Source organism: Psittacula echo (assembly GCF_963264785.1).
Source record: "Psittacula echo genome assembly, chromosome: 4".
NCBI lineage: Eukaryota > Metazoa > Chordata > Aves > Psittaciformes > Psittacidae > Psittacula > Psittacula echo.
Window position 1 is genome coordinate 43,843,958 of NC_137738.1, and position 27,727 is coordinate 43,871,684.

General features: G+C 39.3%; 1 protein-coding gene across 1 annotated transcript in view; it reads left to right on the forward strand.

Moving 5' to 3' along the window:
• The window catches only part of TULP4 (TUB like protein 4), a 156,604-nt gene that overhangs the window by 95,982 nt on the left and 32,895 nt on the right, over nucleotides 1-27,727 (forward strand). Inside the window, exons 5-8 of the mRNA XM_080615814.1 lie at nucleotides 9,140-9,268; nucleotides 9,589-9,750; nucleotides 24,312-24,492; nucleotides 27,448-27,582. Coding sequence (XP_080471940.1) covers nucleotides 9,140-9,268; nucleotides 9,589-9,750; nucleotides 24,312-24,492; nucleotides 27,448-27,582 — 607 coding nt within the window. The remainder of the gene's footprint in view (nucleotides 1-9,139; nucleotides 9,269-9,588; nucleotides 9,751-24,311; nucleotides 24,493-27,447; nucleotides 27,583-27,727) is intronic.

Here is a 27,727-nt window from a genome sequence, read left to right on the forward strand (position 1 = left end):
AATTCTATATCTGGTGCTTTTTTTTCTTGCAGGAAATAGATGGTCAAACCCAAGGAACTGCCAGCTCTGCAGAGTTTATTGCATGTGTCTTAATTTTAACAGCAATGGACCTTTCTAATGATGCTCAGCAGTGATTTGCTAGAGAGAGGGGGAACTATTTTGTTCTGGGTATTTTGATATTAACACAAAATGGTTGTTCATCTTGAGCTAGAATAGTCATCTCTCCTTTTTTTATCATGGTGTTTTTATCTGCATGGAAACTAGAACAAAGCAAAATCTTTCTTCTCGTAAGTATTTTATCCTTTGCTCATCCTTATCGACATTCAGGTTTGATTTATTTTTAGTGAACTTGGGCTTGCCTCTGCACTTCTAGGGAGTATGTATGGGCAATTGAACAGAAGTATCTTGCTGGGATGCTTAAAAACAAGAACACTATCAATAGGAGATGGTGGTAGTAATGTACATGCTATAAAGGAAGTGAGCGTGGCAGAAGTCTAAAAAAGATTTTTCTGTGGAAAAGGTTTTCTGTGAAAGAGCTTTTGGGACTTAAGCATCCTTGTGAAGAGAAGGGATTCAAAAGCACACCATACTCCATATCGCTATCACTCTGTTGTCTGTGAGATGAGAGATGAGCAGACCTCCACCTGTTTCCCTTCTAAGAACATAGCTTGCAGATATCTTTACATATAGGTGTTTGACTTCAGGCCTTCAATCTTTTCATGCCTTAATTTTTTTCCTTCAGATTACACTCAACTATTCCTTAATAGCCCTAGAAGGGACAGTTAAGAAATACATTCAAATGAGGACTCGTAACCAGATACCAATATCTTATCATCCATGTAAGGTTCATATTGCCTGTCATTTCTATTTCTCACATGCCTGTCATTTCTATTTCTCACATGCAATTTCCAGTGCTGACAAGTGACCTGTCAAAGATCCTCAGCTGCCCAAACACATTTATCAGATATACTTTGGATATAGCTTATTTCTGGGGTTTGTTTTGTTTTATTTTGTGGTGGGTTGTTGTTTTTTGGGTTGTTTTTTTTTAATGTTCCCTACAACCACAGTTCTTTGAAGCCACAATTAAATGTGTTTTTTCCAAAGGGGAAAGTGTAATCTCTTTGGAACTGATCCTGTGAGCCACTTCATTTATAGGAGCACAATGCTGCTTCTTTGGTACCTGTGAGGGGTGTTGGGGATGCTTTCCTCTAAGGTAGGTGATCAGATGGTGTGTTTTGTGTTCTGTGAACATATAAAATGGTTGCATGGCAAATCCTTGGGACTAATAGACTTTGGGAATGTATTTCTTAAAATGAAGTGTATGACTTGAGGAACATATGAAGATTTGTAAAGCTTTAGAGCCTTTCTGTGTCCTTGTCTTGGCAGTTTACTATCAAGGCTCCTAAATGTATTCAGCAAGATGTTGACAGTCTAGGTATTTTTAAGATGACATCTTCCTCACACTAAGTACATTTCCTCTTGAACTAGTTAGCAAAACAAATTTTCCTTGCAGTTGCCTATTTGCCAGAATCATCACCTAAAGCTTTGAAAGGTCAAAATGCCTTCCCTTGGGGATTGGATATCAACTATATAAAACCTTTCAAAAATAGGTATATGTGGTGGTATATATATAGCTATATGTGTGCCAGCCTCAAGACACCTTGTAAATATAGGCATGTGTGGCATTCATTTGCAAAGCAAATAGACAAAACTTGCTGGGGAGCATCAACACTCTTCCTAGTGGGTGAACAAACCACACTGTTACTTGCAGAGGGTACCAGCCGCTCACATGGAGAGTGAGCTCTGGATGAATGGTTACCTCCCCTGCAATAACTCAGAGGGTTACTGCTGGTCAACTGTACTGCTCGTACCTAGCATTTTCTCTTTCTGCAGCTGAGCAGATGATCTGAGTCTGTCAGTCTGGTGCAAACTCTTAGCACTATGAAAACAAATGCCAAGGAGAAAGGGAAAAAAAAGTAGAGCAAGCATATTGAACAAAACAGCACAGAGCTTCTAATGTATTCCTACATTGTACTTTAGACCCTTACCTGAGGTGTTCGAATTAGGGATGTGATTGCTTTGGAGTAGGTTTTCACATGAAGGCCACAGAGAAGTCTGCTTTCAGAAGAATGTACAGAGTTGGACCTGGACTTTTCAGATCTGTTAAGGTCAGCACCTTATTGCTGGTCCAGCCTTACCTCTGATTTCAGTTAGTGCAAGGTTAGGTCCCCAGATGATACAGATGTCATGCTTAGCTTATTGATAATGTTTTACCATGAAATCAGATTTCCAGTTTAAAAAAAGGTGTGTGGGGAGTGCTGTTCAAATTTGGCCTTTACATGGGCCTTTTTGTATCTTTAAAACCCCATAGTTAGTAGCTTTTATGTTCCCTCTCACAAGAATGTTGTTATGTTCATTTAAATAGTATTTATAGAATTTACAGAAATTGAAGCTCCTTTTCAAAGAGCAGAAAAAGCAAGATGACAGCTGCTGGCAGAGTAATACATATTTTTCAAGGAAAAAGTAGCATCATGGGATAAAGCACAGACCTCTAGTGTACAAGTGGCAGTGGAAAGGGCTGCCCATGGCAGCAGCAGAACCCCCCAGGAGCTGTGAGCAGCTGTGATGCCATCGGCGCACATCACCAGTGACCGCAGCTTCTCTTGTGGCAGGGGTAAGGCTTTTTAAAGGACATCCATCCCTGAGATATCTGGAGGCTACTCCAGTTCTTCCATGAAAGGAGTTTATTTTCTTATTATTTGGACAAAAGAAACATGAAGGATTTGCACAGTGTTTTCTGTCTCCAAGAACTCATTCACCATTCAGTTACCAACAATGTAGCATGCAGCGCCTGTTGTGAATTGGCAGATTTTCCTCAAGAAATGTAGACACTATTATAAATTTGCTGATCTTTAGCTGCAGCACAGTGTTTGTCATTAATAGGAGTAGTTTCTTCTTGATGATTCCTTGACGGGTATCATACCTTGGAAACTTGACAGCTCTGTAAGTAAGCCCATGTGTAATGTCACTGGAAACAAAAAGTCAAAGCTCTGCAGGTGTGGGAGAGACAGCAAGTATATCATTGGAGAATGCAATGTAAGACAAGTAGGATAGGAAGATGAGTGTGCAAACTAGCTGTCTGCCCTGTCTGCTGATTTTTTGTCTAGTGTTATTAGTAGGAAAAATACTTAATGTGATGCTCTTTGTCTGCGGGATTACGTTAGTTTGAATGGAGGGAATTATCCTCACATTATTGTTATTCAAGAAATGAGGGTCACAAGTGAAGTTGAAAGTAAGAACAATTGCAAACAATCTGTTTGCAGCATAAGAAATTAGGAGAGACAAACTTGATTAGCCTTTATTTTAAAAACATTAATATTTTAAAAATAGTTGAACTTTATGTTTCATTGAACTAAACATAATCAAGAACCATTTAGAACCAAGCACTGGTTATAGGGGAAGTATAGTGAAAAGCAACAGCTTCTTAACTGCAGCCCTCCTCCTTATTCTGAGCACCTGTTGTTGCTTTCAAATTGCATTTTAGTTCAAGAGTCAGCCTTAGTAAAGTAACGTAAATCAGCAAATGTACAAAGTTGGCACAGTTTCCGCAGGGATTTAATAGGGATGTGTGTTCATGCGCGCACGCATGTTATATGTATATAATTTGTGTACATATTACATGTGTTTATCTCTGTAATGAGAGAAACACTGAACTGTATTAGCAAGTCAAGGTGGTTAGTTGTTTCTCTGGTCCCTTTACTTTTATGTTTCATTTCTCTTCCTCGCTATACACTCATCTTTTTTTTCTTTTATATACTTACACATCTCTTCATCTTTGTTGCCATTAATAAACCATAATGTGTGCCACATATGTAGGTATGTACATATTTCACTGTACTTGAAACCATGAATCAAGTTCAATCTACTTATTAGGGGATTGCATAATAGGATTACTTGATACAGCAGATAGGTGATGCTCAGTGATCTGAGGTAGATTGTCCAGACCCCTTTTCCTGTGCTTTGTTCCAACCCTTATATGTCCCATTAAAAACTTAAGTACTTTCCTAAAAAAGCACAGGATTGGAACAAGCTTTCAGATAGACTGTCCTGTACACTGCCACTGTAGGCAATAGCCTAATCTCCTTTATTAGTTTTTCTGTTTCTGTCCTAGGAACAGTGAGGTCTTTTGCCATCACTGCTTGGAAGGTGGATTCACGTCAGCACTTTCAGTAGCATTAGAAATGTAGTATTTTATTTTTTTTTTAGGGAGGAAAAAAGGCCAGCAATTCTGTAGGATGTTCAGTACTGTAAATGCTCAATGGAGTTAGAATGCATCACATGCTGTGCACCCTGCAAAGATGGCTAGTTACTTGTAGTTTCAGAAATGCTCATGCCAGATAAGGGAATGTGGCTCTCTAGATATAGCAAATTGTGCTGTAATCAAATAGTTGCCATCAAGTATTCTCTACTCTCTATTGCTGTGAAAGTCTGTCTGCAAGCACATCTCCATAGCATATGTGAAAAGGAATGCTGGAGAAGACCTCTCTTTAGAGCATATGGCTGCTCCTCAGTAAAATGGATGGAGGATCAGAGATTTAAGAAAAAAAAGACTCACTGTGACTAGCTACAGTGTTTCAGTAATAAATCTATCTAAATTTGGCATAGAACTCCAAGAACTAATTGTCCTAGTTATTTACCCATTTAGTTTTCCTAGATGTTTGCCCCTTGCCTCTATAGCACTTATATACTGTATGTTTTAGGAACTACAGAGGTAGGATTTGAGTAATGACTGGTGAGCTGCACCTCGGTGAGCTGCTTTCAGTTCTGGGCCCCTCACTACAAGAGAGACATTGAGGTGCTGGAGCAGACATAGAGGGACCAGAAAAAGGCAACCAAGCTGGTGAAGGGTCTGGAGAACAAGTCCTGCGAGGAGCAGCTGAGGGAACTGGGATTGTTTAGACTGGGGAAGAGAAGGCTGAGGGGGGACCCTATTGCTCTTTACAGCTACCTGACAGGAGGTTGTAGTGAGGTGGGGGTCGGTCTCTTTTCCCAAGCAGCAAGCAACAGGACAAGAGGTAACAGCATCCAACTGCGCCAGGGAAGGTTTAGATTGGATATTAGGAAAAATTTCACTGAAAGGGTGATCAGGCATTGGAACAGGCTGCTCAGGGAAATGGTGGAATCACTGTCCCTGGAAGTGTTCAAAAACCATATAGATGAGGCCCTCAGAGATATGATTTAGTGGTGGTCTTGCCAGTCGTGAGGTAATGGTTGGACTTGATGGTCTTAGAGGTCTTTTCCAACCTGGTTGATTCTGTGATTCTTTGGAATTACCAAACCTGTTTTCTGTTGGGAAGAGGTCACATTTACCATAAATCACATATTTGCTACTCCAAAGATGGCAGTTACTCAAAATTTCTTGTCTAAGTTTTTAATAAATAGTATCATTGCTAGCTGCATGATGGTCTTTCTGTGGCAGTGTCTTTCAAAGAAACGTGATGATCATCCTGGCCAGAGTCTGATTGGACTTTGTTTTGTTATTTGCATTAGTGGACCAAAAAGCAATAGTGAATGAAAATGGAAATTTTAAAGCATAACAAAAAGTAAATTAGTGTCTGTTGTGTAAAGCTGTTTTCTTGTCACGGGACGAGGCCTCTTCCAAATGGAGCATATGTGAAGAGAAGAAGCACAGGGAAGTAACTGTGGTTCAAAACCTGTAATTATGTACTCAGGTTCATAAGATATAATAACTGCATAACATTTTTAGTTGAAAAGAAAATAAAAAAATATAAAAAGGAGCTCAAAGACCCTGACGTAAAAGCTTGTTGAACTTCATGGAAAGCATCCTGCTTGGGGGCAATACATTGTTGTTTACATTGTACTTAATATATTAGGCCAGGAGTTCCTGAGATTTTATTGACAGGAGATCATTTCCTGTAGGAGATAGCAGTTCAGAAGCTGATTAATGTCTGGGATACAAACACAATTTGTGATTTTTATAGTATTTAAAAAACAAACAAACAAGAAATGAGCCAAAATAATCAAGCAATATACAGAAACTATGTGGACCACAAATGGGTCACAGACAACTTTCTCTGGCACACCAACATTTTTGCTCTTTCAATACAAAACAGTTTAGTCCTTCAGCACTTGTGTGAAGATGCTAAGTAGAAAGCAGAGAACCATAAAGGCAGAAGTAAAAATGAGTCCCCTGTGAGTTGAAGCTGTTAGTGAAAGTAATGGTATCTTTGCGTTTATGGGTTAGCAATAAAATTCCTCTTTGCAGAGGGGTAATTCAAGCTTATGCATTTATTTAAGTGTGCTATCAATGGGGCATGTTTTCATATGCTTTACATTTTAGCCAACATAAAAGCCAAAAGTCATCTTAATACTTAGGGCAGTCCTTCTTCCTTTCTTTCTCTGCTTCAGTATGTTGTGTCTAAAATGAAATTGGAAATAGTGAAGGTAGCTGTGGACTCAACACCTGTAGTCAGATGTTAAATGTAAATGCTGGAAGCATCTTTAAAATGACCTCATAAAATGATAACATTTGCTCTGTGTTTAAAGCAGTTGAATTTTCAAACTACAAATTTGCTTCCTTATGAGGCTGTTATCGGAAGGCTTATAAAATCATTGTTTTATTTTCATCTATGATTTTTATTTTGGAAGTTACCTGTTTGTATCTAATTGAGATGGAGGGAGGGAGGCTTTAGTTAATCTTGTTTACATTCAAATGTATGCTTGGATGTTTAATCTGAAGAAAAAACAGGTTGTACAGAATCTGAGTCAAAAGTTATCTTCAAGTTTTAACAAGATTCCTATTTAAAATAGGAAAGATACAAATTACATCAAGGTAACCATTGTCACTTTGCCATAATTTGTATCATTAAGTGAGCTGGTATGGCTAATCTGTAAATTCATATGCTGTCTCAAGTCTTCACGAGATGAAGTAGGGCTATTTTGTAACAGGTAGTAGCACCTTTGAATGGTGGTAGCTAAAAAAACCCCACCATGTTACTTGAACAATTAGTGTTATCTTTTTTACCTGAATTTTCTGTAGTAGTTTGGTCTGTATGATCTATGAAATGTCCAACATGAACAGTGTCTAAGCATTAAAGGTCTGGTTTTTAGTGGTGATTAAGTACCTTCTACTCCTTAATAGTCATCGTAAGTCTTAGTGGCTCCTAGCCTTTGAAGATGAAGGTATTTCAGTGTTATCCTCAGGGTTTTCTTCACTTCTTTTATAATATTGTTAGGCATTACTGGCAAGTACAGTTATGTTGTTGCATTTTGCCTCAGGGTGGATGAAATGATGGCTCTGTGCATGGGAGTTACATCAAAATGAAAACAAAATTTTGACAAATCTGTGCTATTCTTGTTTAGGTGGAAAGGACAGAGCAAAATCTTTGCCAAAGTACAGCTGTGTGTATAGCTATGATGGAATATTTTATTTACTGCTCTTCCAATGAAAATATTTCTTTTAAAAAAAGCAATGTATGATACAATCCATCTAGTGGAATGATATAACCTACCCGACTGGAGACAGGACTAGTGACTTGGAGTGCAGCTGCAAGGCTATAATCAAGTAGAAGCAAGTGGTTTTTTGCAGACTCTTAAATGGGATTCTTAGCTATGTAATAACAGAGAGGTGGTTTGTCATACTCACTTCTCCCCTTAATCTTTGTGCATGCATGAAGAAACAGTTTGCTTGTGGCTGTATAATGATTTGGAGGTTGATGATTCAGGATGACAAGCTCCACTCATCTAAATGTGCCGAAGTTCTGACCCTTGACTCTCTGAATAGGTGTAGCACTCGCTAAGTAAGTGTAAGATCATATTCTTCAGCTGCAGGTTTAGGTTTCATGTATGAATACTTATATCCTAATTCTGAAAATGACTGCTGATTTTATTGTGAAGCATGGAGGCTCTGTCTACTCAGAGCTCATCTTAGGACTGGAGTCCTTAGGACAGTCAGTCCATCTCTGTGGGAAGCAAAATACATTTCAAGAATATCTTCTCTGTCTCTTTTAGATCATTAATTATCTGTTTAGATTCATGTGAAAGCACTATTAGATCTGGATGCCCATTAACTAATTAATTTAACATTCTACTGATTGACTAATATGTGTTTTTTCTGTTTGTGTATGCTTTGTCTCAAGGCCAGGTTGGACAGAGCCTTGGGCTACATGGTCTAGTATGAGGCATCCCTGCCCATGGCGAGGGGGTTGGAACTTGATGATCTTAAGGCCCTATCTAACCCAAACCATTCTATCATTCTATGAAAACAGCTAGGGGAAATCTCCTTGTGTATGAGTGTAACCATCCCATATATATCTGAATGTTTCTGAAATCAAACTAATTTGAAAAAAGGTTTTTAAGATAAAGTCACTAATGATAAATGGTTTTTCTGCTAATTTCTGCTGCAGGCACTAGGATGACATGCTTTTTTCATTTTTATACTGAGGTCTCAAGAGATACTGTTTTTGTTAAATTGATATTAATTAAAAATGAGAGAGCAGATTGGTAGGTTTAGACTTGATTAGTTTCTCCAGAAAAACCCAGATAGTTCTAATGTGGAGAGAGGAGTCTAAAACCTCTTTGTCTTCCTTCTACACTCAGTAGAAAAGCAGCCTTGCTGTGAAATTTCTATTTTTTCATAATTTGGGACTCTCAATTTTTGTTTTCACATCACTGTTGATATGAGCATTCAGATTCAACCTGATACCAGTGCATGCAGCTTCATTTGAAGACAGCAAGAGGTGATGATTTGACGTACAGTCTGATGGTCTCTGAGATTATGGTAGGGGAAATAATTGAAAAGTGTTGGATGGTCCCGTTTGCTACTTCTGTAATGAAGTCCTGAATTCCAGTGTAGAGTGTGATTTTACTGAGAGCATGCAATGCCTTCAGAAAAGGCCTGATGGTGGAAGATGTTGCATTTCCTGACAGCCATGACAAAATGATTCCAGCTGTTCCTGAGAGGCACCTAATGCTGTGCTGAAAATTGCTGGTTTGTACATCTTTAGGATTTAAATGCGGCGATGTCTGCTTTGCAGTATTGTTTAACTGGTTCTTGTTAAGTGGTTGTTAGCACAACACACAGTTTTGATAATGCTGTTTTTGTTTGTAATCCTTTAAGGTTGTGCTGGTGAGATGGAATGAACCATTCCAGAAATTAGCAACCTGCGATGCAGATGGGGGAATATTTGTTTGGATACAATACGAAGGCAGATGGTCGGTGGAACTTGTGAATGATCGTGGGGCACAGGTTGGTATGCATGTTTTCTCTGCAGTCAAGAGATCTGTCCTCATCAAGTCCTGAGAGGCAAAATAAAGAGCAAACGGTGCTTTATACATTTCAGAAAGCACAGGAGAAAATGAAACATTTATTTTTCAAAAAAAAATATGCAAGAATTGTTACAAAGACACTTTGCAGGGACAGTTGCTTTATCCAATAGCCATGACATCAGAGCTGCACCTGGGCTAATAGTTGCCCTGTCAAGTTCTGTGCAGTGCTACCTTTTGTTAAAACAACAAAAAAATCCTATATGGCCCATATATCTATTTTCTTATCTTTGATGTATTAAGGTAAGCGACTTTACATGGAGCCATGATGGAACTCAAGCACTTATCTCCTATAGAGATGGATTTGTGCTGGTTGGTTCAGTCAGCGGACAGAGACACTGGTCTTCAGAAATAAACTTGGAGAGTCAGATCACCTGTGGCATATGGACTCCAGATGACCAACAGGTAATGGCTCTTTTAGACGTATTAATTGTGTTGCGTTTATATGCTATAGAATACATCTCTTAAAAAGTTGTTAAGTGGTCACTTTGTAAGAACAGTTCCCCTCAGAACTGGTGCTCCCACAGATAACAAAAATTTAATTAATTCTGTCACTCTCATTAGGCAGATATGATAATGTACCAAGTTACCTATCATCACTTTTCACCCCAATTCACATGCAGTCTTTTTCAAAGTTAGTTGTTTGAGGCAGGAATCTGTATTTCTACCCCTAATTTGTTGGTACAGCTATCTTGGAACTGCATTTGAGCAGAAATACAGCCTGGACTAGTAAACACCTGACTGGTCATTTCTGTATACAGCTGTCCAGCCTACACTTGCAGCAAAAGCAGTTCCAGTGACAGATATGGTTATGTTTTGCCTTCAAATGAGCAAATGGATCCAATTGATTGAGTGTCAGCCTTATGCAAACAACATAATTCAAAAGAAGGCCATTTTTCCACTGCTGAGCCTAAAACTTGATGAGCTTTAAAAAATCTGGTTAAAAAAATCTTTACTGTTTTTCTAAAGAAGCATATGATACTGGTCACATCACCATTTATAGTGGGGCTTCAGCTAGCCCATTGGTTTCATGTGTAGATTTTACAATGGCTCTTTGCCATTCACTGTTGAACTTACTGGAATGGTCTTTCCTTCAAAATGCTTGCTGCCAATATGGTTAATATGTGTATAATATACTACTGAAAGAAATTATGGGGGTAGAATAGCGCAAAGAGGGACTGTGTTATGATCACAACTGGGTTATTTTCTGTCCTTTGCTTTACACTGCCATGAAAAGGTGCTGGTTCAAGATCCAAGGTACCACTGACTTTAATGTAGAATACTATAAATCCATCTAAGATAGAGTTATTTTTGGAATTGCTAGTGGAATAAATAGCACTAATAATATGCATTTTTTCAGCAGCATCTCATAATTTTAGAGCTGTGCAAAGAATAATGAATTAATTATTGTAACACTGCTTTTTAAAGCCAGGGAGTGTAACTGCCTCTTTTTAAATCTTGGGAAGTGTAAATAAATAATTTACTCAAGATCAAGAGGAAAAGACAAGAAGCAGAAGCAGGAGGAGAAACTAAGATCTAATAGCTCTCAGTCCTATGTTTTAAACATGAGGCTACCCCATTTGTGTGATACTCAGTTGTTGCTGCAGTATTTGGAAATATCTTCACTTGAGTGTGTAATTTGGGGTGACTGACTGCCTTTAATTCAATTTAGGCAATATGTTTGTACTTTCTAATCTGGATGCTTCATAAGTGGTTATTCCAGGAAACACTTGTTAGTGTCCAGATAAGCACATTGAAACATAATGGCCAATCCCAGAGTTACAGACTCTGCTGCTGACAAACTCCCTGAAATAGAGACCAAAATCAGCTAAGAGCTTAATGGTGCTCTGCACCATCTCCTAACTATGGGGTTTGCATGTTAAGTGGCGAGGGATCTCGGTACTGTTCTCTGGCACTGATGCAAAGAAGTGGTCTTCTGAAATGTGTTTAGATGTATTTGCCTCTGGAGGCACAAGGACATATGATTTACTGAAGCACTAGGTAAGAGACTATGCTCAGTTTAAGCTAGTCAGGCGGGGGTGGGGGGAAGGACATTGCATATATTACACACAAATAAGCACATGCAGAAATGGATGTGCTTATTACTAGCTTACTAGCTAGTACTTATTAGCTTACCTCCTGATCTAATTTCTCTATTGATTTGTAACTGTGCAAGTAAGAACAGAATATTATTCTAGTCTAAAATAGCTTCAGCATCTTCTCTATGGCCTAATGTAAACTACTTGTCAGTACAGCAAGTGAAAGATAAATGTCAACATTTAAGTTTTATATTTTCTTACTGTTCTTTTTGTCACCCCTTTCTGGTGCTGTGAAATTTGCTAATAAAATTATTCCTGGAAAATGTCCCATGACCTTTTAACACAACTTGGAAAGTTAAATTTCCAAGGGGAATATATTGTTCAGTATCCTTTTTCTATCATCCTGATTAAAGTTTGCTCATTGTAGTCTGTTTACCTCACTCTTCAGTTCTCTTAACTTTCTCCCTCAGCCCCCTGCTGCATCTGTCCTCCTCTTTTCTTCAAGTTTCATCTTCCGTCTTTTCTCCTACCTGTCTCTTCAATACTATCACCTCTGACACTCCTCACCACAGCTCTGTGGCATCTCTGCCACGGGGGAGGGTAATTTCCTACCACCATCTTTCTGTTGGAGGCAAGAAATGGTTGGAGCTACATTATTGCCAACCAATCCTATCTTGTTTGATAGGATGTGTGTCGCCTCTGGGTTTGTCTCCATAGTTAATGCTTTCTAAGGTCTTTTAGGAGCCTAGACATGGGATGAGAACTAGAGAGATGGCCAGGGTGCAGCACAGTCCTGCTGAAACTGTGCATGTAGTTGTATCTTTTAACTGATTTGGTACGCACTTCACCGTGAGGCAGTTATTGGCTGATTTTATTAATACTATATGCAAGTGTTCTGCGTTTTCTTGTAGGAAGAGAGTGGTATCATTCTTCTTGCAGCTCTGCTGTTTTCAGGATCTCTTGAGTTCTCCTTATCTCCTGGGGACGAACTGATCATGAGTCATAGGACAGCTGATACAACCTGGTTGACTGCAGCGCTTTCTTTCTCAGCATCATATGTCATCAGATTATCTTCTTGTAAAGGTCATTGGCAGATTTTTTACTGTGGTCAGAACTAGGTCCCAAACCTGGACTTCAAGCTGTGAGATTCTTCAGCTAATTCAAGACATAGGCCTTGTGATTGTGGTTCTGCATGTTTATTGTTAATTTTCTCACTTCAATGTGTGTCTGTAGCTTCCTCATTTAGGTGTTTCCTGCTCCTGTACAATATAACCAGAGCACATGTCTGGCCAAGGCAGAGAGCCTTGTTACACCAATGGCCTCTTGAGGATAATAAGCAAACACACACAACAGGAAGACTCTGCAGGACTGAGTCCTTCCTTTCACTGTTTTGAAATGGGGTTTTTTGGGGGCTACAAGAGGCTGTAGTAAAGCCTACTTCCTCAGTGTCATGTGAAGTATTTTTCTGGTGAGAAGACTCACCTAGGATCATGTAGGGGTGAGAAGTATGTTTGAGGTGAAATGTAAATTTGAAATATCAGGGAATGCTCTACCCTGTCTTGAGCCAGTTCTGTGGTGTCATTCCACGCTTGTTTCCAAAGAGGGAGTGTACGTACCAAGTAAACTGAATGACTTCCTAAGTGAGAAAAACTTATGATTTGGCTTGCCAAAGGGTTTATTTATCATTATAAAAGCAACATCAGTAAGTAATTGAAGATTTTTCCTAAGCCCACAGGTCATATAAAATATCTTTCCAGTGCTTCGCGTCCCCTCCTGTGGGCTTGATCAGCTCATAGTGATATTTTTCTATCAACTTCTACCTTTGTGCCATCCTCTTCTTCTCCCAGATTTTACCTATTAAAGAGGCTTGTCTCCATTCATGATGGGGAAAGGCACAGAGTCACAAGAACTGGGTGAAAACTGTAGAGGGGTCTGATTATCCTCTTGTTTATAGGAATATAGTCCAACTCCCTGAACTTCACTGATGTTGTTTCTGTTGTTGTTCCTGTGTGTGAAAAAAGAATCAGAAGGAAATCACTCTTCAATAGAGGGAAGCCTTGATGAAAAAGAAAGAATTTAATTCGTGGATAGCCCAAGAGATGCTATTAATCTATATTTGTTCCCTGTATCTTATCTAGTGTAAATTACTAGGCTTTTCTGACAGCTGTAGCAACCCATAACTATATTCCCCCCTCCTCTTTCCTGTTGTAAGCTTTTATTTGTGGAAATTTAGGGACTGGCCAGGACATGGCAGACTACATGTACATGTGAACTTTGCCCACACACTTCCTTCTGTTTGCTCTGAAAATAGGCATACAAGCAGTTACCTAATTTGATTTGCGTCCTGCTGGGAACATTAATTCCTGTATGTGGTCTCATTGCAACGTTACATGCATTAGTACTAAGAATGTGTAAATACAGGCCCCCAGTTTCAGCCTGTTCTGTGTCTAATCCTACAAAATTCTGCTCATGGTGGAAGAGAAAAGCAGCACTGTGTTAGGAACAGATACTGTGTATACTGGAGGGTCTTACAAGACACTGGAAGAAAACTATGAGACCTGTAGCAGATGAAACCGCTGTCTCAAAGCAGAGGGGGTGGGAGGTCTGGATGTTGTTCATTTGCTTGTTTCTTTAATGTTTTGTAGTTTGCGATAGCTGTGGGAGAAGGCAGTTTCTGTGCTGTTATTCACTCCTGCTCCCAGCCCTTGCCATCCCTACTCCCATGGCAACCACAGATGCTTCAGCATCCTTTTACCTGACAGGCACGAGGCAGGGGCAGGCTCCTTCACCCTGCCTGCAGCACCCTGCCCGCAGTGCTTCAGGGTGGAGCCCAGGACCCAGAAAGGATTTTTCCTTTGACGACGGGGATGCATACTAGTTTCTAGGTTCAGCAGTGTAGTTTGATGGGATCTATGTGCTGGTACTGCATTTGGAAATAGTTGTTCTGAACAATTCTAAGATGAAAACAGGGAAGGTAGCCTCACCTAGCTTCCAGAACATGGCTTAAAAACAAGGAATTTGTAAACATTTGGAAGTGCTGCATCTGTTTGGGCCATGATGTCATCTTCTCACCTGTGTCTTCTCATCACCTGTAGCTCTGAAAGGAGGAGTTTATGCTTCCATTCACTGTACTGTTTCAATCAGGCATGATTCAGGCAGCCCTTGCTATTGTGGTAGTCACACTGATCAAGTTTAATTATGCTCAGACATCTAGCTGTGTGGAAAAAAATCTTGAAGACAGCCTTCTAATGAGTTGACAGAACGATGAAAGGGAGCTACAAACAGGCAACTGGGACAATATAGGGAAGGCAAATATTTACCTTAATTATTATGAATGGAAGGAAGGATGAAATGGAAAAAAAAATACAGCCTGTTAAATTTGAAAGTGTAAGCAATGGCTTTGGTCATTATTAAAATATTTCTTGTCCCTATGCAGGATCTTTACAGGTTCACATAAAGGAGCCTTTAAAATGCCAGGGAATGTCTGTATTTTTGCGTCTTAACATACAAAAATGCATCTTTTCCCCCCATGAGTTCTGGGTGCAGAGACTATCAAATTACTTATGTTTACAGTGACTAGGGACACTCATAATTGCACTGTAAGGTACAGTCTTCGAGGAAGAACTGAAAGACTTTTATTGATGGATGAATTACTCAGATTACTGGGAAAAATGACTAGAGGCTTTTTATAACATTGAAGAACTGTCACTAATTAACTAGGCAGTTTATTCAAACCACAAGGGCTAGAGACAATGGTTAAATTGCATGTAAGGATTTTAACATTGCATACTGCATAATTGAGCAGCACTATTAAAATGCAAAAAGAGGACAGGAAAGAGACTTCTGTTGTCTTTCAAGATAAATCCACTTGTTATATAGTCCAAACAGGTAAACAAAACCCATCACAGCTTAACTGCCTTTAGTATTTTGGACTATTTTTAGAAGCATTTCAAACCTTTGTGGCAGACTTGCTATTAAAATTCATGATTTCTGCTTGCTTGTGCTAAAGGTTCTGTGAATGTTTACTGTCCTATGGTAGACTATCCTTTTAGAGACAAAACATGTGGGGTTTTATATATACTTAAAAAGTTTAAATGTTTTTGCGTACTTTGTATTCTTGTTTTATATGGTTATACATGCTGTTAGCCAGTAACACTTTGGTTTTGTTTTTTGCTTGATGACTTGATTTTTATGATGACACATAATATTGACAGATTTTGTGTGAAAAAGTAATGCGGATTTTAAGTGCTAGTTAACCTTTCTTTTTCCCATCTCTTTTTATTATGTTGTTTTAAAGCTCCATTTTGCAGCTGTTTCTGAAATAATGGATTTCTCTGTTGTTTTTTTTTTTTTCCCTAGTGTCTATGCATAGTTTTATTAGCATTGTCTTTCACTTGCCTTTTTCTTACATCATTCTGCTGACAGAATGTCTTCCAAGAAGAAGGCAAGAGAAGAGTTAAATATCACGATGAAGTGTGCCACTTTTTAGTTGTGTTCTCCTTTTCTCACTTGCAGTGAGCAGCTACACTGCAGGTTTCCCTACTCAGAGGAGGACTTTGTAGGCTTTGCCTTGAGTTTTGGGGAGGGTAGAGAACAAGGGCATGCTCCTTAGAGCCTCAGGGGTTCACCCACATCTTCAGGAGCTGTGGCATCTCTGTAGGTTTATTCCAGACTTGATTATTCCTGCCAGAAATCCTAGCTGATACTGCGCAGTTATTGAGCCAGTAATAGGAAAGAGTGAAGCAGCAAGGTGATGCTTCAATGTGCTTTCTTCTTCCCACTCGCTTCATCTGTGCCTTGCCTAATCTTTCCCTTGATGCTCTTCATCCAGCCTGTAGAGGCAAGAGACTAAAAGAGCTGATAAGATGGTGCCATTTGTTCCAGTCATGAGGTCTGTAACATAGGGGATGTTTATGGGCTGACAGCATCATAGTAGCTCCCACAGTGTTTTATGTCAATGCTGTGTCAGATGAGTCTTGCAAAGAAATTTCTCCCTTTATGACTCTATGTGAAAGGAGTAATACAAATGTTTTAACGTTTTGCTTATCCTTGTAGACAGGGTATTTTGATGTTTGTTACTGTGAAAAACAAATGGCTGAATGGATTTCTGCATCCCCCTGGATGCACAGTGTACTAGGACATACAAATCACCTTCAACAGTGTATCTTGTAACTCTTCAGTTTGATCTGACGTGGCACTAAGATAGGTTGCAATATTCTTATGTTAGTGGACCAGAATCTGGAGTTTGTTAAGCTCTGCACTCTACCACATCTTCCCTCAGGAAGGGAAGGGTGTCAGTGGCAGTGACAAACCAGAGATGGAGGGAGAGCTGAAGACTTGTGCCGATCAGTTAATGTGTCTACTTAGCATTTTTACACCCAGTGCTGTTTTGCATTTTTGGGGTGTCAGTGTTTGAGTCAGCAAAGTACAGATGAGCACAAACAGCAACACGACTAGTCTCTGTGTGTGAAGTGTAAGGAAGAAAGAAGTCATTTGCCTCTCCTCTCACCTTGCTGGCACTCAAACAGAAAGACTTGTTCATATAGCCTGAAGTCTTTAGTTCTTTGGGACAGGAAGTAGTTACTTGAAACCGTGTTTCTGAAAAGCGCTGTGTTATGCTTTGAGGCAGATAGAAAGAATGAGGTTTTGCAGTGCACCTATGAAAAGCAGTAGCATGTACTTAGGCTACTTTTGAGGCAATGCAGGGAAAAACATGGAGCCTCTTGCAAGAAGCGGCTCTCTTTATAAGGAGAAGTCATACATAAGGTAGGAAAATTGCTTTAATTTTTTTGTTCAGATTTTGCATTGGTCAGGAGAGGGCATGTGAGTGGGAATGGAATTCTTAGAGAGGGAAAAGCCCCCGAACTTAAGGCTTTATGGCATTTTTCAGAAACAGTCTGTGTTATTCCATTGCCAAAGCCACTTGGCTGAGAATGCTTAGGCCCCAGGGCCCTTTTGGCTCATCCAGAGCTTTGTGGTCTGTTCAGTTCAAAAGAAATGTAGCTGCCAGAGTGGCTGATTTAAACTTTATTATCACAGGGACTTGATCCGTCAACTTTTTGGAAGTGTAGTAAGACCAGGAGCCAAATGAGGTCTTGAACCTGGATCAGATGTATTCAAGCCTGAGAATAGTCTGAAACCTTGGTGCAAGGAAGGAGGATTAAAGTGACTGAATCCGGAGGAGATTTGTGGATTTCTGTGCTGGGTCTTTTCTGGGAAAACAGGGTGGCTAAGTTTCACAGTACATTGGAGATGAGAGGTGATATTTCTGGAAAATGATATGACATGATTTTTTGACAAAAAGCGATAGTATGCCAATGGAAAGTGGGAGCAATCTCTCTTTATTCTCCAAGACCTTTCCCATCAGCATTTCATCCTATGTGGATTCCACTTGAGCTCTCTGCTCTTTGTCCAGGAGCCAGTTTCTTGTCAGTGTTCAGACATTGTTGGTGACTGCATTGGCTGAGAAGAGATTAATCCTTCCCTGTCTTCCTTGCTTTTAGGAGGATAGTCATTCTTCTATGCCTCTTTTGGTAGCAGTTTATTAGTCAGCCTATCTCCAAGTTGACTCAGTTACACTTTACCTCACCCATTCTACGTATTTCCTGACCAAGCTGAGTTACCCCTCTTTGCCAGCACCCAAGACTTAGAAGGAGAATGCAGAAGCTGAAATGCTGGCTTCCATTAGCATATAGCTTAACCCAGGAGCTTCTCAATTTTCTATCATGAAATTCAAAACAGCAAGGACATTGCTTCTAAGCTGCTTTGTGTTGCATTTTCACTGGTTGAGAGTGCAATCCTTGTTGCTAAGGAATACCATTTTCAATTAGGAAAAAAACCAAACCACAAAACCCAAAAAGAAACTCTCAGACTTCTGAAACTCTGAAGGAAATTTTAGCTCAGCAGTCAACATATCTTTCAGGAAATAACTGAAACCTGGCTTGGGAGCAATGCAGAAGACTGCCAAGTGTATCAGTTGACTTCTTTGCTTAATTGAGTGGTTGTTGTTAAAACTGACTGCTTTTTCCAACCTAACAGTACCAAACAGTTGTTTGTGTTGCTATATATAATTGGATATATGTGAAGAATATGTGTTTTCATAGACAACTGTGCGCTTTTCCTGGCAAAGTTTAGTGAGAAAACAGTAGTGCTGCTTGAAGAGCATTCCAGAGTACTTCCGCTGTGGGAGCTCAGTGGTCCACGCTTGGAGTCATGTCCATGTTAAAAGCCACAGATGTTCCTCCAATGTATTTACATTGTCTTCTTATTTGATGGCTTTGTAATAGTTTTCTAGACCTTATGAACTTTGTAAGAGCGAGAGGGAACAAGCCTGAAAGTAGGTAACTAAACCAGTGCTGCTTTTGAAAGTGTTAATGGCCTCAAATGAGAATTTCACTGCTGTGTATATATAGTTAGCTGGATGATCTTGTGGTGTATCATCCATGTGTGGGGCTGGTAACTCCTCATGTCCAAAGGAAACAAAGACTTTTCTTAGTTGATTCAGACATAAAGGCAGTCAAAGAAAACATAGTACTTCCCCCCTGAGCTTGTGTGTGAATTGTGGTGAAGTCTTTTTGTGTCAGTTCAAGAAATCATTTTACAATGGCTGAATTTTTAATGGAAATAAAAGTATTCAGCAGGACAGCAGCTGTCTCCCTCTCTCTGGTTCTCTCTCTTTGCATTTTGAGGTAAAAAGAAGGGAAGCCACAAATACCACACTGACGAAAAACAAACTTTCAGTTTTTAATGTATTCTAAGAGGCAACGGCCTCAGTGTCTCCTGCTTTGTGATGGAGAAACAGTAAGGAATTCAAAATGCTAATATGACAACTAATGGACTGTAAAATGTTGTAACTCAGCCTTTGCAAGACTGGCATTTTTTTGTTAGGCTAATGAAAGAAAATGTTTAAAGGCAGTAATTTTCCACATATTTCCTATGTTACTAAGCCTACCTGCATAAATAGAAGGTTGAGCAGTCATTTTGTCTATGAAACAATTTATAATTTGGTTAATTTTGAATCAGCAAAATAGATTTAAATCTCTATTAGTATGATGGCATTATGGTGACAACTGTGAAAGCTGTTCCTATCATGAATACTAATGTTTGTCCAGGCTAAGTCAGGACAGACAGAACTAATTCAGCTTCCTTGAACTGCTCAGCATCTTCTGACAATGCAAATGCAGTTGGCCTTATTAGCATTTTTGCAGAATGTGATTTCTGAGGTACTGTGCTGACTTTGTCCTTTGGGGTGAGAAGGGGGAGGAGGCTGAAGGAAAAAGTGTAAGACAGGTCTAAACTTCGAAAAGGGAAATGTCAGTGAAACAGAACGTCAGATGAGGTGGCTGCAAACGCAAAGGTATACAGAGTAAGTTGTTAGTGGCAGCATTCGTGCTACCTGCTACAAGGGCAGCGAGATTTCAGCAGATGTGTGTGCCAAACAGAAAAGATGGAAGAATGTAAAGATATGCTGAAAGAGCAAGGACTGGAAAGTGGGTAGGTGGAAGAGGAATCCTTCAACTTTGGAAGTGCAACTTCTGAGGATGATAAAAAATAAAAACGTAAGTTTTTGTGAGATCAGTCATGGTTTACTTGGTCACAAGATGCTGGTGAGATTTCTGCGCTGAGCTACGACTTCACTGTTATGAGACTGCTCACTTAGTCTGATGAAATTAAAAGGGTGTCCTGGAAAAGGTTAGTTTGAAATCAGCAAGCTGCTCTGTCTGACTGGTACATCCAAAGATTATGAAGGATCTTCAATATGAACTTAGCTGCCAGCTTACACAATCACATCTCTGTCCTAGAAGGACAACATTATTTTCCTACAGTATTTAGAACAGGGTTTAGGTACATTTAAGAAATGCACAAATGAAGTTTACATCTGCAGATGTAAACTGCTGCATAAAATAATTACTTTTGTGAGATAGCAACATTTACATCTGCAGTTGTAAACTGGTTAAAGCAAAAATTGAACATGGTTTAACTGGTTAAAGCAAAAACTAAACATGGAATAACAAAACACCTGTAAGCTGTGTTGAAAAGACCTAGGTAGGTTGATTCTTCCAGAGGGAGATCATGACTCACTGGTCTCAGAAGTCTTTGGATCTGTCATTGAAAGTGGTGGCTAGAATAAAATAACCAAAGTGGTGTATGTAGTTCTGAAAGTCGACACATTGCAACACAAATGGGCCCCCCTTAGGATTTCCTGACAAAAGTACCTGCATGTGCACTTTGGCATAGTGGGGATATATCCTCTGCGTGAATGATTTGCAAGGTATAGAAACCCCAGCAAATTTAAACTATACATATTTTACTTCTGGTGTTTGGATGGATTAGCAGTGCAGGGAGAACTAGCCAGGAATCGGTCTGCGAAAAGGAAGACTAAGTAGTCAATTTGCATTATTAAGATGAGGACAGTGGATTTGCCTTTATGTTACACTCTGGTTTAAATATTTCTTTATTAAGTTTAAAATAAAATACTGCTGCATAAAATAATTACTGTTTTCAGATAGCAACATTTACAGGTGACGTGCAATTATTTGTATGACTCAGGGCTGTAGAAGGCTTGAGTATTTCATGTCCAGTAGAGCTCAGTTTGCTGGACTGGTCCAGTATGCATATTCTAGGAATAACTAAGAATCACCACAAGCTTGGGTTTCATGGAGAAACCAGACACTTGTGTTCCAGGACTGAACCTAACCTTCAGCTCTTGGTATGCTTATAAAACCTGTGTGGGAATTATCCCAATGCTGTTTATCAGAGTTTTCCCTTCAAAGTATGCAACATCAGGGCACTACTGGAGACTGCTCTGCATTTGTATGACCTTTAGTCAACTACAACTTCACCGAAATGCAGGGTTCCTTATGTTTGATACGTTTTGTAAGGAAATACTGTATTCATGTTGTATAACTGACTCACACTTTGAATGTATTGAGTGATTTTAGGTATTTTTTACCAGACTATGCATAATTCTACAAGTGGTAATGCATGTAAAAACAGATGAAATAATGAACAGTACAAATGGAGAGGAGAGGAGATGAGAACAGAACAAGGGGCCAAAGAATCTCTTCCAAATAAGTACTTGGGATTTTTTTAATTACCATTGTTATCATTTAGCTTTTGTATTCAGGGGATAAAAAACAACGATAACTTGTTCACTGACTTTTTCCAACATTCCTTTAGACCTCTTAGATCTGCAAATACCCTCAAAATAATGAATTTAGGCATCTAAAATACCTTTACATTTCTTCACTGCATCCTTCAGGCGTACCCTATGGCTCAACCTTTTTTTCTGAAGGTCAAGAGAGTTTTATTCATCTAAGTAGTTTGAGTGTGGCATTTATAACTTGAGTAATGTTATGGATAATAATACCATTAGACATTTTTACAGCTTCAGCAGGAGTTCAGCCAGGAGGACTATCAGCCTGATAAATGCTTTAATCTTAAAGGTTGTATTGCTACAATAACCCTGAAACTTAAAGCTGCTCCTTGAAACTATAGCCTGGCTAAAGAGATGAAGAGTGCCGTCTGACATTTCTAGGTTGCTAAAGAGCTCTCAGGTTCCACATGCAGCTGTTCTGAATTGGATTACTGTAGTACTTCATAGTTTTAAATTAATTGGGGGCAGTTCTACTTGAAAGAATTAACTTTAGATTGAGATGAGACTGGACTCTGGGTAATGAGTCCCAACATTTTGTTCCTACCCAATTATAAAGTTTTTCTACAGGATTTTAGGACTCATATTGCTATTTTTAGAAACAACAGTGAATTTAATCTCCTCTGTTTAGGTATTTTGCAGTTATAAAACCCCTACAAGACTGCTAGAGAAACTGATCTATAGAGTAGGCTGAAAGTGGTGTAAGAAGCTAGCAATGACAACTTGTAGGGTTTTGGCTTTCTAGAAGTTTGTTTTCTAGAGATCTGAAAGAGTAGTTAGGTTCTAAAAGCAGATAGTGAAAGTGGCTGTGTATGGATTATGCATGTTGAGTAGTTAAAATAATGAGCAGTGTGAAAGGAGATGGGATGATACAAATGGAAGAAGAATAGAATAAAGGACCACAAGGGAAGGAAGTGTGAGATGAACAAAGGTCAAATTACAGCTCTTATATCTAAAAATAGTAATCTGAGGGCTGTAGCAAACTTTAGCAGCTGTTTTAACCCAGCAGCTATTTAACACAAAAATATTTGTAACATATAACAATTACAGTTAAGGCAGTCAAATATTGTTTTTCCATCTCTTCTGATGATGTGAAACAACTACATTGATTTTCTGAAGATTATAATGACTTCTCTGGAGTTCCTCTGTTAAACTGCTATTCTAGTTTACAACCTTCTGTGTTTCCTGATATCACCTTGATCATACAAAAAATTTTAGTGCTTCTTATTTTCAGTAAGACCTTTGAAGCCATGTTCCTTTCTGAAACTTTCAAATGTGCAGAGTGACAACTGCTTCCTAGCTGAGTACTATTGTGTAAGTGTGATACAATACACAGTCTGAATGCTGCAAGCCTGGCATGACATCTCAGAAGGAAGATAGAAAGGAAGACATCTGACAGCACAGGTCAGCAAGTGTGATTGAAGGCTTTGAACAACTGTAAAGGATTAGGTAATAAAGGTCTATGAAGTTGTGACCAATATTGAGAATGTAAGTAGGGAACAATTATACTATATTTATTTTAGTGTTAAGAGGGAAAGGTTACCAGGTGAAACTATAAATTATCAAAGAAGAGGAAATACTTTTTGTTGGAAGCTACATGAGTGTGCAGGGGAGGTGTCTGCTCCGTGAGTCCTGTTCTTTTACTCTTCCCCAAACACTTGACCACTATTAGAGGTAAGATACAAGGCTAGATGACTTTTTAATCCAGGCATATAATTTTAGAATCTTAAATTTTACAAGCACTGGAAATAGGCGGTAGACTGAAGGGCAAGTATAAAATTTGGCCTTCCTTTTAGCTTCATTTTTAATGCTGGCTAGTTTTCAAGTTGATGAGTGCATTTAAACTTGCTTTAAAACATACTTGCCTCCTATGAAATTACGTGATAGCAGCAGCAGCCGTGGCTAATGCATTTGGTGTTGGGTGGATTTATTAATCCTTATTTCCTGATTTTTTTTTAATTCATCAGATATGCAGGATCTTAAATTGCTTAAAGCCTCAAGACTAAATATGCTTATAAAAAGAGAAATTGTAGGTTCCAGTCAGTCTGACTTCAGCCAGTGTACATTGGCTGCATAGCAGCTTGCATTATCCATTTTGTATTTGAAATGGTGGGTAGAAGCTCTTCTTCATCTCTTCCTGAATGTGTAAAATATTGCCTTCCTCTTGGGCTATAATAATCTACTTCCAGTTGACTGATCATATTGCTTTATGCCTCTGCTTTTGGAAGACATTCTCCCACCTTCTCAGCTTATGAACTGAATGAATAACCTGTCTTCCTCTATTCAGCTTTCTATTTCTCACAAACTATTTGAAATCTCTGCTAAGACCTCACTTTTGTCATCTGTTCCTTTTTGATATTGTTATGACTGACACATACTTCAGTTTCTGCCACCAATTTTAGAAGTTTCTGTATAATCCAAGAATACTTTAGACTCTGTGGTAGCTCTTCTGCCAGCTTGCTTTAGTTGTAGTAATGACCAAGTTCAAATAAAGAGTAATGTGTCATATTAAAGTGAACAAAATGCACCCCACTGTGGAATGTTACTTGCTCACAGATTTTAGGAACTTAAATCTAGACCCTTCTGCTTTAACTTTATTCTTTGCATGCATCTTTGGTTGTAGCATCCTGTTGTGGCAACATTTCACTTCCCTGACTGCTTTGCTTTCAATTAATTTCCAGCATAGCTAGTTAATTACAAGATGTGTTTGAAGGAGGGAGGGTCCATGTTTGGCTGATGTTTGGTGGGACTGAGGTCTGTTCTGGTATTTTCAGGTACTGTTTGGCACTGCTGATGGGCAGGTTATCGTCATGGACTGCCATGGCCGAATGCTGGCCCACGTGCTCCTTCATGAATCAGATGGCATCCTCAGCATGTCCTGGAACTACCCTAGCTTCCTGGTGGAGGACAGCAGTGAGAGCGACACAGACTCTGACGACTATTCCCCACCACAAGGTAGTGTTATGTGCACATCCTTCTGCTTCATCTTTACAAGCACTCACAAAGACATCTTGAACTCCAGGGAGTTTTCATGCTGTATTTAAACAGCAGAATGGCCAAAGTTTCAAGCAGGTAGAGTCTGAAAGATGGTGCGTTGCTGTGGAGGCAGCATGGGGAATGGAGCAGAGAGTTGGTACAGGAGAGTGGATTTGTCTCCAGCTCTGCCACCAGCTTCACTGCATGGCTTGCTGCTGCTCATACCTCATCTGTGCTGCTCTGCCTCCATTTGCACAAATGAGATAACAACACAAAGCTCAAAGCTTTTAGTGGGGATGAGTGAAAAACACTGAATAGGGGCATAGCAGGTTTCACTGATAAGCATGTACTGTGAGGTTTTGCAGTGGTCCATATGTGAGACGGTAGTCAGAGTGCAGCTGCAGAAGTTAATGTATTATTATTTCGATTAATATGAAAAGACACCAGTTCTAGACATAGGGGAAAGTACTACATGTTTAATTTTGTCTGTGTTGCATAGGTTTTTTATATGCTCCTCATAATAGTCCCAATCTTGATAGTCCTGATGTAAAAAGCTCACTAAATTCCATAGAAGGATTGGAAATGAAAGTATTTCCTGCAATTACACAGTGTAAGAAGAAAGATGACTGGTGCTGTCTGGAGTTACTAATTTCCATGCTTAAGAGCACACTGCCAATTTGAGGGTCAGGAAGAAATCCTTCCCTCCACTTAAGTATAAATATAACTCATTGGGAGATACATTTTTGTTTCAAACTCTTTGGAAATAATCAGTGGCAAAGACCTAGGAGTCATAGGTATCCATGCACAGTCAGCTCCATCCTTCTTATTCAAGTAATGCTAATACTTCTTGTTAATGGTGTTGATTAGTCTAGAAGATCTAGGTAAGATGTTTTTGTGTTCTAGTGTATAAAGTATGAACTAAATTAGTATCTAGATTAATTAAACAGTGATTGTACAATGAAAATTTAAATATAGAATCATAGAATACCAGGTTGGAAGGAACCTCAAGGATCATCTGGTCCAATCATTCTAGGCAAAGCATGACCTAAACTAGATGTCCCAGCACCCTCTCCAGCCAAATGTTCAAACTGTCCAGTGCTGGGGAATCCACCGCTTCCCTGGGGAGATTATTCCAATGGCTGAATTATCTCATTGTGAAAAATTTTCCTCTTTTGTCCATTTGGAATCTCCCCAAGAGTAACTTGTGCCCATTACCCCTCGTATTTTCCATGTGACTGCTTGTAAAAAGGGAGCTTCCATCTTCTCTGTAGCCACCCTCTAAATACTGGAACATGATGATAAGATCTCCCCTGAGCTTTCTTTTCTGGATACCAAACAAACCCAGTTCTCTCAGCCTTGCATAATAGCTAGAAATAATTCTGAATTACCATCTCAGATCTGAACTGCTGAATTGAGAACTCTTGCAGTTTTAACTGTAATTTGGATTCAGTCCAAAAATCTACCTTGTCCAGAATCGTGTATATATATGTCAATAGAATAAGCATAATAAGCATATGTATTTAACAAATAATGGTAGAAGATAATGTGATCATCTGATAAAACGGTAGCAAATTTTAAAACTGAGTTTTGTTTTGGCATTTGTGCCTCACTTTTGGTACTGCATGAGTTTTGTTACCTTAGAGGAAAAGAAACAAACTTCAAATTTCCTAGCAAGCTTCTAAAGCAAGACAGAGAAGAGCATTAACTTGATCTGTTCATCGTTTAGGGTTTTTCTTAAATGCTGAGTTTCCAGTTGGAGGATGGTGAAGTTGCAGAGTACATAGATGAGAACTTAAATGATCCAAATGTGCTAGCTCTTTCTGAGTCAGTCAGGGGTGGGTGGACTTGTTACAAGCCTACAAGCCTATTTTAATAGTTACCCAAACATGATGTGTTTTCTTTAGAGCAGATTGCAGCATAAACCTCTCAAAGGTGACAAGCCTTTGACTCACACAGGTGTGTAGGAAGGACTGGAAGTTTGATGGGTTTTTCTCACTAAATTATATACACAAAGAAGTGGTAATTACTAGACGTATTTCTCCAAAATGCTTTCTGATCAGCTTTTTTGCAAGTTCAGGAAGCTATACCACTCTTAACTGGCTCTGCCATTTTTGTTGGCTGAAAAAGATGCTGGCTGGGCCTTGAGGGGTACTTTACCAGGGCAGCAGCATCTCCTGTCAGAAACTGTAAACAAAAAGAGTTAAATGGCGAACGCTACACATGATGATACTGTTCATGCAGTATTTGAACAAGGGAATTTCAGGAAACACTCAAAAACAAGCCCAGAGAAGCAGAGATTTTGCAGAAATGTCCTCTCTTTAAAGCTAGCTGTTCCATTTGGGCTCGCCTTTACATGTGAGCTCACTGGACTGTGTTAAGCAGTATCCAATGCCTATCTCTTAACATTTAGAATATAGTAATTTGTGATTTGTGAAAAGTCAGTATGTTCTTTTAGAAGTTCTTATAATGTCCCTATGTGACTCTAGGAGGAGTCCCCAACACTTGCCCAAGCAGAAAGTGTAACTAACAAAGAGCTTTTAATGTGGTTATATTGTTTATTACACTGATTTTCAACTTGGGTTCCAAGGGAGCTTCCAAAGCACTGGTTTTCAGTTTGTGGACACTTTGAAGAATTGACAGTGGAGACAGATTGAAAACCTTCACTGTGTAAAGTAATAGTGTATGCATAAATCACTTTGGATATACTGCGGTAAAAAATCACAAAGTAAAAACACTGGGGCTTCACAAAAACAGAGAACTAACTGGCTAAACCTGCTTTGCTTTTGCCCATTGACATTGCAGGAATAAGGAGGTAGAGTTTGAGGCTTGGAACCACTCCTGGTGGTGGCAGGCTGAAGTACAGTGTATTTCAGCCTGAAAGTAATTCCTTCTGGTTGGTTGCCTTTTGCTCACTCCAGAGCCTTGTTTTTGCAGACGGACCAGCTGTGTATCCAGTCCCAGTACAGAACACCAAGCCACTACTTACTGTCAGCTTTACGTCGGGAGACATCAGTTTAATGAACAGTTACGATGACTTATCTCCTACTATCATCCGCTCAGGGTTGAAAGGTAGGTACAAAAGCAAACCACTTCACCCCTTCCCTATGGTCTGTTTTTCTTGTATTTTTAATGATGTGTGTTTGCCTCTCCTAACCCAGAAGCACTCTGCCACCGTTGTTGCCGTTTCCAGCAGTGACACCTGCTGGTGGGACAG